We start from the raw sequence: 16,232 nt of genomic DNA, 5'->3' as shown, positions 1-16,232 counted from the left end.
ACTGTGGTATAAATACACCAATGCTTTGAGCTAAGCACCCGATAGACAAATACGAGTTTTTGCGGCACAGGAAACTGAAAAGAACAGGAAATGGTGAAGAATGCACATAAGTAGCAGTGCTCTTGATATTGTAGGGCGCCAAAGGTTTATATAGCTGTACAAATGGGCCATAGACAATATACCATACCAGAGGTAGTGGATACCAGGTCTAATCCAATCATTTCAACAGTCCCTTGCTTCATCTCGGTGCACGTAAGATATTATTCACATTTAAAGCAATGGATTGAAAAAGGAGATTAAAATATTTGGAATTTGAAATAAAGATAACCCCAGTGCCCCATTCATTACCTTCAGGTATGACACATTAATGAAAACGGAAAAGTTTAAATTAATAATTGGGGAGTGAAAATACATCATAGTAGGCCATGGTTATGTCTAATCATTTTGAAGATAGGGCTTAAAAGTGCATGTCATATTACTTAGAGCATGATCAATGGTTAATTTGCCAATAACTATGAGGAACACATTCTCATACTCAATACTTGACCAACAAATGTAGTTAGTCATTTAAAAACATTATAAAAAGAAAGTAGTTTTATTAGAGTGTGCATGTTGTATTTTCATTTATCTGTTACAAGGGATATTCAAAGTACTAAATAGAGTGAACAGTGGAGTCCTAAGGAGGGATCAGCACCAAAGAACTATTACTTCTATTATATTCACTTCTATCCATTACATTTTCCTTTTGATTAACAATTCTATGTGTTTATCTATCTATCCATCTATATTGTGTCTGTGATTAACTCTCAGCCTACCAGACTAGTTTACTGTATCAGATGAAGAATGCCTAGATGATCAAATAAAGAAACAATATTTGCAGCAACGATGTTTCAACAAAACAATGTTTTATTGAATTTTTACTTAGCACATACAATGAAAATAGAAAAATAAAACTGCAGATGAGTTTCAGAAAAAAAGAAAAAAAAAAAAAAGTGCAAATCAACTGTTAAGCATTTTTTTGCAGTCCAAAATAAGTAATTAAGTAAGTCTGGTCATCTTAGTTTTTTTAAACAGTAAAAATGATATAGCTTGAAAATGTGCATCGCATTCAACAATGTTTTAAATATTTCCTGATCTGATATTTTGTGTGTGTAAAACAAACTGAAGAAAAAGCACAAATAGGCGATATTTATTTTTTGCCCTTTCATATTAACAGAAACATCTGTCTAACTGGAATAGCAGACAAACACCAGGCAGTAATAAATTATGTCTGAATCACATTAATCACGGAATCATCCACTTATGACAACTAGATCATTTTTACAAAATCATGTGATCTGCAATCTCTCCAACACACAGGCAAATGTATGGATATAGCTGGAAAGTAGCTCCTAAATTTTTACTGATATAATCAATCTTTTTGGAGGTATATAGTACAGTGTTTTACCTCTTATCAAATAACGGTGTTTATCTTAGGCTATAACTGAAAGAAAAGCAATTAAAATATGTTTTTTTTAAAAAGATGTGGTGTGAGATTAATCTAATCTCACTTTGCAATTAATGAAATCATTTTTCAACAATCATTATAATTAAGGTTTGTCATGTTGTTCCTCCCTCTTAGTATTTTTGCTTGTATATTTTGACAGTCTGTGGAAACAGCAACATCTGCAGACTCTCAACAGACAGTAGCTTAATAAGAAGGAATCCTAACAGAATAGGTCTTATTATAACACCGATACAATCATGATGTACGTTTTTATACAACACATCGTAACATTTTATTATAATCACTGAGAAAAACAAACAATTCTCTCCCTGTGCATGTGACAGGTACTCTTTAGTAAAGTAGAACTACAGTTTTCATCTAAAATGGTAAAATGGACATATTGCACAAAAGACAAACAAAACATGGCCACATAAACGTGGTTATTCCTACCACTGAGAAACGTCTGCCTAGTTTTTTTTCCGGTTAGGTGATTAATTCTGATTACGTACTGTACTTCTCACTTACAAAATACTTTCATTGCAGGTTAGAGATGATATTACATGTAGCACTCTAAAACAAAGAAGGTTCCTGTGCAGTATTACTTCTAGACTATTATGAGTGTACACAAATGAAGTGACAAATCCTACAGCAAGTATTTTCCATTTAAGAAGTTATGGCTATTTTATTTTGTGAAAGGAAGACCAGCGCCATACAAATTGTAGAAACGGCTTACAATGTGACTGCATTTACACATTATTAACGGCTTGTCATTTTTTTAATTAAAAAAAAAAAAAAAAAAAGCCAGATAAACATGGCACGAGTATCAGAAAAACATATTGCAAATAAATTCCTCAGAAATTAATCATACAAAAGCTGTGTGCATTGGACTTCAGTGCATATATACGAGTGTTGTTTATAGGCTATATATTACACTATGTGACAATGCATAGCTTTGGTACTACCTGTTGCCTTTCTTGGTAACACAAAGAAACAGATACATATTGGTTATTTTAAAAAGGTCTGCAGAGAGGAAACACTCTTTAAAAGGAACCTGCTGCTTTTTAAAGTCACTTTTAAACACTACCTTTTGCACCATCAATGTGATAAACGATAAAAAAAAAGAAGAAGTTATTTTTATGCTCTCTACACGTGGCAAATGTCCTTGGAAAGCCCAGCGTGCTCCGGGGCAGGTTCCTTAGCACAGTTCTTCTGACCTGCCAGTGTATGAGAGTTCTGACGTTGGTGGACAAATATTTTTCAGATTGTTGTCAAACATACATAGTCAGATGACAGTGCTACATTAGCACAGACACATGCTGAATGCATGCATACATACATACATATATGTAGTCATCATCTAAACGCATCTGCCATATGTCCCATTAGACATCTAAATAGCAATGTGGAGCAGAGGTCTGTTTGTGCCCATACAGGTGGCAATATATGGTTTATTAAACACAGCCTAATTGGGTTCTAAATATAACAATTTGGGGGAAGAATCTTATAACAGTATATGGACAATATTCAGATAACACCATGAATTAAAGAATATATATGTATATCCCACCAGCAGCTAACTACAGAGATCATTCAATTAAAAAAAAGCTTTATTTAGCATTCACAAAGGTTAGATTGTGGGGCATATTCAACTGTTGTGTTACAGCCAAAAGTAACGCACCCCGCGCACTATTACTGTCATTATGGTAATATTGCGCGTAAATACCGGTACTTTTCTCGCTGGATTTCAGCTCGCGGCTCAGGGAGCTGCGAGCTGAAATTCGGCTTACTATTACCGTAATGCCGGTAACAGTTTTTCCGTGGCAGAAACCACTGACACATGAATATGCCCCTTAGGGGCATATTACCGTAATATGCCCCTAAGGGGCATAACGGTAATCGTGCGTGGACCGCGGGATTTTCGGCAATCCTGCCGACAATTGAATATGCCCCCTTAGTGTCATAATATTTATAAAAAAAATTTTTTTAAACATTCTCCTCCTTTCACAGATAATAAAGTGCTCATTACAAAAGGATAAAACATAAAAGAGCAGTAAGACTCCAGATAATTGTCATCATATTCCAGACCAGACCAAAAAAAATAGGATAGGATGCAATATATATTCCAGTTGCAATACATTGTTTACCCACTTCACACCCTACCAAATTCTCGGCACATCATTAGGAGGCAAATTCTAATTCTTATGACTCCTTTACAAAGCCCTAAAGACGCTGTTTCTACAGAGCACAGAACAGTCATTTCTAATCATGTGCAAATTAGCTCTTGGTGTGCAAGGGATTAGGAGATGATATTAAGTTTTCCAGCAATAATCCGTGAAACCGCTTAATTCACATTAATGAAAATATTTTTTTTATAATTAAAGACTGCACAGGAAAATCTAAAACTTTACCAGATTAAAATAATGTAAATGTGTTTATCCTTTACAGAAGACAAACCACCTAGCTCCTTTCTACTGTCTATTGGACTACATAGCAGAGCTATGTATATAGACTATTATCCCCTGTAAACTACTAAACACAAGCATTACAATTTGATCTTTCTGTCTCAGGATTTTAATATGGAAAAAAGGGATTTAGATCATTTATTAGGTTAAGAGATTGGAGAGCTTACTTACAGTTAGTGAATGTTCTAACTTTTAAACTCTCCTTGTATAGAGATGCTCACTGTTGTTTTTTTTTTTGATCCTTGGGATTCCCCTCAAAGCACTATATAATTTATTTAATGTGATTTTCAAAGATTTGGGAAACCAAAACTACCTACATGGCACTTGGAAAAGTATTTTAATAGCACTAAATAGTGAGATTATTGGTTAAACAGGTAAATGACAGGCAAGAAGGTAATTTGGTTAGCAGAATGAACGGCTATTAATGTTTTAAGCAAGTCTGGTAAACACACTGTCTACAGTTTAGCAATGAGGTATTCTAAAGATCTATGCACTTCGGTAGGAAGAGAATGTTATAAATCACTGTGTGGAACATGAAGATGTTTCTGATACTTTGTGAAAGTCTTTTGGGGAAGAATATTTGTTCAATCATTGTTCAAACTGACAGATCACGAGATGATTTGAAGATGATAAAATTATATTGAGACCACAAATGATTGTATGGCACATATTAAACAGTATCAAGTACCTTTGTTCTATTCATACAAAAAAAGGCTAATGTTAGTAAAAAATAGACATATTATTCATATTTAAATTAACTTAATTGAGCTAGTGCTTGGACACAACAACATTGACACATGGTCATACGAAGATGCATATTTACAATGGATTAAGTTTTTGTATTTTGTCTGCAAAATTATTGTACTCTTTTAGGGAAACTCTACTCATGCTGAAGCCGTATACACAATGGGAAAAGCATGATGCCGTCTAATCCAGCAAAATGGGTTAACACTTCAAACATTTGCTAATGAGAAATAAGAATGTGGGCAGTACAATAAAAACTTGCATCGACCCACTGATGTGTCGGAATGGGAACAGGTCATGTCTAACATGCTACACGTCTATTTTTGCTTCAAAAACCGTCGGTCTTGTACAGGATTTGGAAAGTCTTCCATTCGCCAAATGTGCAATCTTAAAAGGAGATATTTACACATATATTTAATTACTAAACCCAACAACGAGAGCTGCTGGAAACCAATCTTCTTGTTTAGTAGTCTTCTAGTCTATTAATCTGGAGTGTTGAACACCTTGTTGATTCACATTGGTAAAATAAAGGAATGTCTGCTTGCTTGTGCCTGAAAGAAGAAAAATGTGGTCACTTAAAAGCACACTGAACAGGTGACAATATGTTATACAAAATGATTAACAATCTAGTATTTACCCAAGTCTGGGCAACGGTCATAAAAACATAAGTGATCAGCCTTTAATCCAATTCTGTGATACTGAGCATATGCATATCCTGATGTTCCTCAAGCAGTGAAGTATTCAGCATAATGTTACTAGCTAGAACAAAGTATGTGAGATAATCTTCTGCTACTCTTAGCATTGCAAAGAATCAATTCTACTCTTAGGAGATCACATACAGAGCGAGATGACCCCAGTGAATAATGGGGTCACAAAGTCTTTAAAAAAATGACAATAAAACTTTTGAAAGACTATCAAACGTAAAATACAGTGAGATTTATATGAATAAGAGCTACTGCCGACACTCACATGGATGTCTATAGAAATTTCAAGACCTTATAAAAGAAAATATTTCAACTACATAGAACATTTTTCAACGCAACGGGTCTAAAAATGACAAGTAGTTTGCTTTCCGTTACAATCATCTTAAATTGGGATGTCTACCTTCAAAAGTGAAGGACCCTATTCATTTACATTATTACTAAAGGCCTTGGGTCACCAATTATATACCTTAAGTATAGAAATGGCCTATATTCAGCTAAACCTGTACCATACACTGCCTGTTATACTTCCTATCCAACACTTCCCATCCTTAGAGAACTTAGGAGTGAGGAGCTCCTCTACTTTGCATCCATCTCAGGCACCACAGAAGAGTCTGGCTTTCTCTCTCCCAGATAAAAACCACTAATCTAAAATATAAATAAAAGTAGAGTAAAATCCCTTCTGTGGCAAACATGTCTACTCTGATCAAAGGATTATATCAAATATTCCAGTCCTGATAACAGTTACAATTTACATTTTTGGATTAGTGCTCCTTTAACAGAAGTGTTCTGTAGAGAATTATGGATTCAATGAGATCACAAACACAACAGTGTAAAAAAGAAATAGCATGCATTACTTTACGATTTAAACTTTTTGTCCTATATCAGCAGACTTTTAGCTATAACCTTAGAATTGTGGGATGTGTATTTTGTGGTTTGTGGCTAAATGTGTGCAATGCACTCAACCACAGATCTGTACTTTACCACAACCGCAGAGAAAAATCAAGGTTAGACAGAACAGGTGAACGATGGGTGCCACACTCTTTCCTCACCTATGTATTTTTCTAATTTATGCAGTTTAGGAAACCCTTTTTATTATGCCAATGTCAGGGATGTTAAAATAATGTGGAATTCAGAAGACAGGCTGTCAAGTAGGCGGCCACGGGATCTTTTAAGGAGGAAGGGGAGATGAGCATCCATTGGTATAAACAGAAATTACTCCCATTGGTGCACTGCATTTGTCCAGTCCTGGATTATGTTATGAGGGCCATATAAAATGTATAAGTAACTTCGATACCCCGTACTCGAATATAAGCCGACTTTTTCAGCACATTTTTTATGCTGAAAAAGCCCCCCTCGGTTTAAACTCGAGTGAGTCCCTGGTCTCCGGTCCCTCAGCCCTTAAATTCCGCCGTGGAACGCATGTGCGTTCCACTGACAGGAAGTTCGGCATTTGGACCGCAAACTTGTGTTCGAAATGCCGAACTTCCTGTTAGTGGAACGTACAAGTTAAGGACTGGAGAAAATCCCTCCCTCCCAGGCACAGAGGAGAGTAAGCATAGGGGGACATATCCAGAGCTCCTCGTCAATGAGAAAGAGATGCAATATCTGTGTACTGTCCTAAAGACAGCCTAGTAGGAGACGGGCGCAGTACCTGGGGTGAGCAGTTTATCTAGTAATTATTAATGACAAACATATCCTCTCCAATATTTTCCAAATTGTGGCATCTGCAATCCCATGTGAACGCTATATACACACACCTTACTAATATGGTTGCTGGTTGCTGATTTTTTGGTACATTTGGAGACATTTTGGGAGCCTGAGTATATTAAAAGAAGCAAGTCATTTTCCACCCTAGGCTTATACTCGAGTCAATAAGTTTTACCAGTTTTTTGGGGGCAAAATTAGGTGCTTCGGCTTATATTCGAGTATATACGGTGTATATATATATTATATATTTAGTTGTAGCTTCACTATAAACAACTTTGCAGAGTACAAGTATTAATACTTATAATGAACCTCATCCTTATATTTGCCAGCTTTACCTATTTCCATTGACAAAGTATTTATTAACATTTGTTAATTTACTTGCTAACATATATTTATATAGTGCAGGCATATGGGAATAAACACAGTAATAAAACCAAGGCTGAGTAATCACAGACAAAGAAGTAGGAGGGCCCAATCTACGAGCAGAGTTTGCCCCCTTTGATTACATTACATGGTAGGTGCTACATTTGCAGACAAGGCACTCGCTGTCAGGGAAGATGAGCCCTTGGACACAGCTCAGGACTGGATGTGGCTGGTATTATGGTAATTGTACAGTAAAAGAAATTGTAAAACTTTTGCAAAATCATGGATTAGGTGTTTATTATGCTAGCATTTTTATTAATAAATGTGAAATCAATGTAATGTATGTAAAATCAATATAAAATGCAGCATTTAAATTGCTGTTCCTGGTCACCTTCCAGAATAATCAGTGGAGAAGCACACAGCCTTCATCACTTATGATTTGTAGTCTCAAGTGATTATGCAGTAGCCTAGCATACAAAGCAGCATGGGCCATCACTGCAGGGGGTGAGGATGCATGCTGTAAAGTGCTATCCTCTAGATATATAGATTTAATAGCACGTCTGGTAGTGTCATTTCTAAAACATTTTATGACACTTAACACATGTTCATTATATATTTGAATGGCGAGGCTCAATATGAAGGAAAATCAGTTGATGAATAGTTATTGAAGGACAAATTGCCTTCTACTTCACATAAATGGTAATTCAAATAAATGTCAGTATTTTGACTATTTCAAGCATTTTCCCAAGAGACAGTGGTTTTTAGTTTGTATATAACTTCAGATGTAACTGTGTTTTAGTGCTTAAATGCATACGAAGAGATCAGGTGTATTTAGTGTCTTCTAAATTGCACACAAAATCATAGTGCTGCAAGTTTGGTAAAAAATAAATAAATGGGGATTTCATGCAAATAGAATCTGAAGGAACTGCACAAAATTGAGGGTATTATGTTTTTGTGAAACGGAGGTTAACAATTAGATTTTTAGATTTTAGAAAAAGGCAGTTTAAATGCGCTTATGTCAGGCAATAAAAGTGGAAGAGGCCAATGTGAATATCGTGCACTGGTGAGATTTAGAAAGATCAAAACAGCTACCTGCAAGTTGGACTGATATTCGTCTCAACTATCTGGCTGTATCTCTGCTATTGAGCTATAGGTTCAGGCAGCATTACTATAGTTAACCAGAAGGGACATATAAAAGAGACATTGGTATTTTTAAATAAAAGATCTTCAAATACCATATGCTGCAAATATACTTTCTAAAAAGACAGAATTGAATTATGCAAGAGTAAATATTCTCAGGTTGTTTCTGTGGCCGGAATAGTATTAGTGCAGTAGAATATTTGCCATTATTGCGCAGAAAACAACCACCCACATTTATTTATAGCCCCTATTTACATACACTGTCTGGTCTTTTCAAGTGCATTTGGTAAGACGCAGCTGTGAACAAGCCATTTTGAAATGCTGAGACTGCAGCAATTATTTACTCGTTTTCACAATATGCAGAAATATTTAGAAAAACGAAGAGTGCAAAGAAACAATTCCAAGACAAATGAAGCCATGGGTACTTACCTCTAGTACAAGAAGAAAAATCTTGTTCTGTGAGCAGCTGCCATACTTTCAGACATGTTTCGCACTTTGAGGTAATTTACAAACCCTCTAAAGAACAGCAACAGCCCTAAAATAGTGCAAGAAAAAGAACCAAACTATTGTTAACTGAACATTTCACCCAAACAAACAAAAATAAGCCAACTGCGTTTTGGCCAAGAGAGGTGATAAATGAGGGGTTAATCATTGGCCAGTAAAAGTAATATATATTACTGATAAAAACTCTCTGGGAAGATATAACACAATATAGGACTATTAGACCAAAACATTGTTCTACAACTTTTCCCTTTTAAAGGGGAACTAATAGTGAAGAAATAAAATGGTATATATTAAAGACTAACAAACTATTTCAACACCTCTCAGTGCTGCTAAAACAGTCTGACAAAAGTATAAGTTGCCACGAGAATCTATGAGAAAGGTTGGACGGTCTAGCAGTACGAGCAAGGCAGTTTCCAAATATACAGTAATACTTGATGTAAAAGTGTATATCAGTGGTGGGAAGCACAAAAGATTTTCAAGGCTATAAAGACTGACTGCCTTGACCTCTCCAAAGGTCCACCTACATTTTGTGCTCCATGTGCTGATGGTGATCTTCTGAGTATACCATATCTAACCTGATCTGTGCTGTTCACCCATAAAGTCTTATTCAGTACTTCACACCCCCTGGGCTCACTCATTATTGATCCAGTTCTCACCCTCCTCTGCTGCTGCTATCTCCTTTCTCCCCTCCCGCTAGCTCACCCTCCTTCTTTTCCTTCACTCCGGTATCTGCAGATGAAGTCCATACCCTTCGCTCTTCCTCTCCCCCCTCCACTTGTACACAGGACCCAATCCCCTACCACCTCCTCCGCTCCCTCTCTCTTGAAGCCTGCTCCCACCTTGTACACCTCCTCAACCTATCCATCTCCTCTGGAATCTTCCCCTTCTCTTTTAAACATGCTCTTGTCTCCCCCATACTCAAGAAACCGTCCCTTTATCCCGTATCTCTCTCTAATTACCGCTCTATTTCGCTTCTTCTTTTTGCCTCAAAACTCCTTGAACGGGTTGTCTACAACCGTCTCACCTTCTTTCTCTCCTCTCACTCACTTCTTGACCTGCTCCAATCTGGTTTTTGCCCCTTCCACTCTACTGAAACTGCTCTCACTAAGGGTCACTAATGACCTTCTCCTCGATAAATCCAATAGACACTACTCCCTTATTATCTTTCTTGACCTCTCTGCTGCCTTCGATACTATTGACCACGCACTCCTTTTGCAAACTCTCAAATCTATAGGCCTATGTAACACTGTCCTCTCCTGGATTTCCTCTTACCACCCCAACCGCTACTTCTCAGTCTCTAATCATGATTCTACATCACCCCCTCTTCCCCTACCTGTTGGCGTTCCTCAAGGCTTCGTTCTTGGCCCCCTGCTTTTCTCCCTCTACACCTCCTCCCTTGGTGTCCTCATCCACTCCTTTGGCCTCCAGTACCACCTCTATGCTGATGATACCCAAATTTATCTTTCATCCCCTGACCTCTCCCCTTCCCTTCTGTCTCGTGTCTCCTCCTGCCTCTCGGCCATATCATCGTGGATGTCTCAACGCTTCCTTAAACTCAATATTTCCAAGACCGAGCTTATAGTCTCCCCCCCTATTTCTGTTAATAACACTACCCTTGTTTCTGACCCCCAAGTCCGATGCCTTGGGGTCATCCTTGATTCCTCCCTCTCATTCAAGCCTCCCATTCTGTCCCTCTCAAAATCCTGCTACTTCCACCTTTGGAATATATCTAAGATACGTCCCTTTCTCACCACGGAAGCTACGAAAACCCTTGCTCACTCGCTTGTAATCTCTCGTCTTGACTACTGTAACCTCCTCTCTCGCCTACCTGATTCTCGCCTTGACCCTTTTAAGTCTATCCTCAATGCTGCTGCCCACCTCATTTTTCTCTCCCGACGCTCTGTCTCTGCAGTATCCCTCCAGCAGTCTCTACATTGGCTCCCCATACCCTACAGAATTAAATTTAAACTCCTCTCACTACTTCACTGATCACCTCCTCTCACTCTCGTCTTCAGGATTTTGCCCGGGCTGCTCCCCTGCTGTGGAACGATCTTCCATGTTCCATCAGGTTAGCATCTACTCTCAAAGGTTTCAAGTGTGCCCTTAAGACTCATTTCTCTATTGAAGTCTATCAGTCCTCCTCATAACTTCCTTGTCCTGGCTCTCTTCCCCAGTTAGTTCCACCCTATTTGTGTCTCCCCCTTCCCTTTAGTATGTAAGCTCTCATGAGCAGGGCCCTCTTTCCTTGTGTGCTCCTTCTACTTTTCCATCACTCTCTGTACCTCTTGGTCTGCTTCGCTAGCCCTGTTTTCTTAAACTTCGGCCTTCTTGTCGCCGATTTCTACCTTCCCTTTCACTATCTGTCCCAGAAATAATCTGATTTGCTTTACCCTGTCATCTGTGTTTGTATATATTTTTGTATCATGTTGTGTCTTGGTTCTGTTTTCTGTATATGTAATGTACGGCGCTGCGGACCCTTTGTGGTGCCTTATAAGTCAAAGATAATAATAATAAGGTTTCCACCTCCCCCCAAATCTCCTATTCTCAGCTCTATTTCTTACTCCTCAATCAATGGCTCATTCCCCATCAACTTTTTTATTAATTCAAAGGCAAACAATCCATAGTAGTTCTTATAAGGGTGTTGCCAATATTTCCATGTACTAGGGACCAAGTGTTCCATAATGCTTGTATCTCCTTCTGAAGCCCTTCTCCATCTATTTCATATGTAATAATCCACTTCTAATAAAACAGCTTGGTGTTGGTCCAAGCAGTATATGGGGACTGCATGATGTTAGAGGGAGCATATAGCTATGTCAAACAACTAAATGACAGGACAGCAGGCAAGAGGAGACAAACGTAGCTCCCTAAGCTTGCTCTTAGACTGCACAGAGGGACAACATAAGGCAAAATATATGTCTTCCGCTAAGCATAATTAAGCTAACAACAGTTCCAAGATTAGGGTAACTTTAAAAGAAAAAAAAAACATAATAGGTCTCCCAAATTACATACAACAAACATAACCTTGTACTTGTGTATAAACAGAGTATTTTCTAAAAAGTATTTTTCCATTTCCACTTTTTTTACTACAAATTTTGTAACAAGAATGTCGTCTTATCTGATTACTGCTTTATTCGTAAGCTACTGCTTGCTCAAGCCAAACATATACTTATTTTTAAATGCAATCCACCCACTAGGTGGCACTATATTCTAGAGTATATTTAAACTAATTTGTACTATTCTAAGGAAACAGCATATCAGCACCCAATATATTTAAATAATATCATCATCATTTATTTATATAGCACCACTAATTCCGCAGCGCTGTACAGAGAACACACTCACATCAGTCCCTGCCTCGTTGAGGCTTACAGTCTAAATTCCCTAACATATACACACACACACACACACACACACACAGACAGAGGGAGAGACTAGGGTCAATTTGTTAGCAGCCAATTAACCTACCAGTATGTTTTTAGAGTGTGGGAGGAAACCAGAGTGCCCGGAGGAAACCCACGCAAATACGGGGAGAACAAACAAACTCCTCACAGATAAAGCCATAATCCTCTTATGAATGATAAATATAATTACATCCAAGATTAAATTAAGTGACAACACACCTTACTTATAGTCAAATATATTTTCTTTGCAAATACATATATTTATCTTAAAAACAAATGCATTAAATTTTAAGAGGTCCTCAAAATGATGACAAAAAAGGACATGGCAAAAGCACTGGTGAGATTTCCCTTATTTTGGCTGTATTACAAAAACGGCACTTGGTCAGTACAAACTATTTCAAATTATGGAAGGAAGACAGGAACATCTTAAGAGCTGTTATTCTCTTACTGTATCTATACCAATATAATATTAAATATACTAGCTATATGCTGTCAGTAATAACTTGATGAGAAACATTCTCTGAAAGTTATATTCACATTAAATAAATAAAAACACACATTGTCAACGCAGCAAATGGAGATTACCATAACAAGAGTGGGTGCTTCTGTAATTCAGATGCAGATTGCACATGTTTAGAAACGGAAAAAAAAAAAAAAATGAATCCATCCTTTCAATGTAATGAGCGTGCACCAGATTAGAAACAGGTGTTGGTCAGACAGCAGATTAAGAAGGTTAATACAATATTTCCCAAGTCATCATTATGTGGGGTAGATAACTTTGTAAAAAGTAATCTTGTTAAGTGCAAAGGATTGAGAACCATTATTGCTAAGTAAATATTCCACAATATATTATTGAAGTAAAGCTGATACAACGGATGTGCTGTGATCTGGAAGCATGAAGGCTTTTTCTATGCCTGGCTGAGCATGGCATAATGTACTATGCATTTCAAAGAACAGTTTCCTGACTCGCAGACACACCATACAGCCTTAGGGGTCTGTGACTGTCTTACATTCCCATGAATGCTGTTTTTGGAAACAGCCCTGTATGAGCAGAAATAATCTAAAGTTTAAATGAAGGAATGCTGCAAGCAATATGTGTCAAAGAGAAAAGTTATCGTTCTAGAAAAGTTTAAAACTGAGATTGCCTAACAAATGTATTTGGCCTCTGGCAGTTTGTATTATACATAAGCTACGGATAAAGCAGCACATTAGTTGATTCTTTAGTTATAAGTAAAAGAAAAACACCACATTTTAGTGAGTAATACCTATACAAGTAGAACTCCAGTGCACCGTCTAATATAAAAACACCCCCACATTTTCCCCAAAGTTCTTCCAGAATGGAAACATGCAAAGAACGCCCCAGTGAAGTTTATACATTGGTAAGGAGCACACAAGCCCACTATACTGGCAGTGTATGCTTTCTGTGTTACCACATAGATGGAAATTCTGGGGATATTTTAGTTAAGCACTACTAAGTTTTAACATTCATTATTTGTTCAGGAAAACAATTAGACAAGTGCATTCTAATTCGATTTCGCATAGCCACGCTCCTCCTTCACTCTGGTTGGCTCCGACTGGCCCCGCCCTCTTTCTTCCCGATGCTCTGACCTCTCAGCAGCAATTTTAAGGTATGAAGATTGCTATAGCCGGATGGGCAGGGAAGGGGGGGCACTGCCCCCCTCTGAAATCTGCCAGTGTATAGAACGGACTACTGAGGAGGGTAAAAAATAGAGAGTACCATAGTGTAGTGTAGTCTGTGTTAAGCACAGACTTTGTTGGGGATCCTGTCCTGACAATAATAAAAATTGTTGTTCACCTTTTGAAAGCCCTTACCATATAGTGTGACAATTCACATGTAAGCACCAAGAGAGGAGCCCTTTTTATGTTATTGTCTCTTGATCACTTGTGATGACCAAACTTGCCAATTATAGATTGTAACAATTATTTTTTTTCATATAGTTTATTATAAATGTATTTAAACAGTTTAAAAATCACCTGTCATACAATGAAAGTGTTACTATAGGCAAACATGCCCTACTTGGGTCCACTATGGCACATAAGCCATAGTGGGGCAATCAGTGCATAAACCCATAGTTCTCATTGTACAGTGTTGTGGTAAATAAAATAAATGGATAATAGTTTGTTGGATCAGAGTAATTATTGCTACAGTTAAACCACTAAAAGGTGGCCTTTAACCTAAAAAAAAAGTTGCAAATAAAAGGGCAAAATGCATTAACAAGGCCCCTTGATGTGTATTTGAGAGAGTATTGAATAAAACTGTTTTTTATTAAAGAATTGCATTTTTACTAATTCACATCCACTTACAGTGAAAGCTCAGAGGGTTCAACAATTACTAGCTAGTTTTCCTAATTATAACAAATTATTAGTAAGAACTTGGAATATTATGTTATTTTCTGCTTTCAAATTGCAAGAACATCCACAATAATACATTAGAGATGTGGAGACTGGAGCCAAGCTTCAGTATCTGCTATAGGTTATCCTCTAACAAAGAAGGAAAAGTGGCAGAATATGTGTAAAAACATTTCATTTTTCATTTTAACAGCATTTCAAAATTCACTGCATGCTGTACGTTTTCCTGGCAAAAGCAAGTTTTACAACTTGCTTAAAACATATAAAAGGTCTCATAAATGTGTTTTAGTGTTACTGAACTATGACTGCTGTAAAGACGTTCTCTCTTTTCCTGCTTTAAGTATAAGATATGTTGTATTCATCCTTGATTGGGAGAGAATACTAGAATCCCCACATTGATAATGCTAACAATGTCAAAGTAGACCACAGCTAGGCGCACACAAACAATGCATTTCCCCGCTCGCTATGTGTTGCCCTTATACAGGCTTGGACAACTTTATCCAAAGGCTAGAAGCCAAGGACAAAAGTTATGCAACAGTTAGTATACTATGCACAGGAGCGCATTGGCCATGTAACCTACCAAGACGCCGATGGCCACAAGCATGTTTTTAGAGGTTTTGTTTTTTTTAAAAAAAAATAATAATAATGTTTCATAGTAGGTAAACTTATTAAACAAAGTCAGATATTTTTCTATGAAAGGAATTTTGGAAGGATGTGTTAGTAGGTAACTAAACAAGTTTGAGCACAGAGGCATAAACCAGTCGCAGATAATGTAAAAGGATTCATGTATTTTTATAGCACAGGACTGGAGGCTATTTCCCTGCTTTGCTTTAGAGATGCCCCACTGTGTCTTAAGTCATCACATCCAGGTTTTCCTAAATGTTACTACAACCAAATTCCAGTAGTTCTAAACCCTGTCTACTTTTGTTTTGGCCCCACCCACAGTTAATTTGGACCCGCCCACATGAGGCAGCTTCAAGAATTTTTTCCAGGCCCACTTAAAGTTCCCAATCCACCACCGCCTATGCACAAGATTTATTTTTCCTAACAGTAAAGATTAGGGCTATTATGAAAAATTGTTGCTCCTGCGCACCTTATAGCGGTCTGTGTTCCCTTGCGCACAGCACAGTATGACAGCCAAGGTCCCACTCACAGTATAATTATCAGGGTCCCTTCTCCACTCACAGTATAGCCACTAGTGAATCTCCAAACAATGTCCTTCATACACTGCTGCATGCCATTCTGGGACAGATCTTTTTACATAACTGGCTGGTGCCTCGTCAACTTTCACCATACAACCCACTAGTAGGGGCCTAGCTTTCCAAAGCAGGCATAGCCAGTTGGCAGTTAC

General features: G+C 37.5%; 1 protein-coding gene across 2 annotated transcripts in view; it reads right to left on the bottom strand.

The window, feature by feature from the left end:
* Positions 1-884: 884 nt before the first annotated feature.
* NDFIP2 (Nedd4 family interacting protein 2) overlaps positions 885-16,232 on the bottom strand; it is an 80,592-nt gene continuing 65,244 nt past the window's right edge. For both annotated transcript variants that reach the window (XM_075199882.1, XM_075199883.1), the window contains 2 exons: positions 9,036-9,141; positions 885-5,243 (listed from right to left, as the gene is read on the bottom strand). In XM_075199882.1, the coding sequence (XP_075055983.1) occupies positions 9,038-9,141 (104 nt within the window). In that variant the 3' untranslated portion in view covers positions 885-5,243; positions 9,036-9,037. The remainder of the gene's footprint in view (positions 5,244-9,035; positions 9,142-16,232) is intronic.

The sequence above is a fragment of the Mixophyes fleayi genome, chromosome 2 (assembly GCF_038048845.1).
Source record: "Mixophyes fleayi isolate aMixFle1 chromosome 2, aMixFle1.hap1, whole genome shotgun sequence".
NCBI classification, from domain to species: domain Eukaryota; kingdom Metazoa; phylum Chordata; class Amphibia; order Anura; family Limnodynastidae; genus Mixophyes; species Mixophyes fleayi.
The sequence above is the reverse complement of the archived record's forward strand: the minus strand, read 5'-3'. Positions and strand labels throughout refer to the sequence as shown.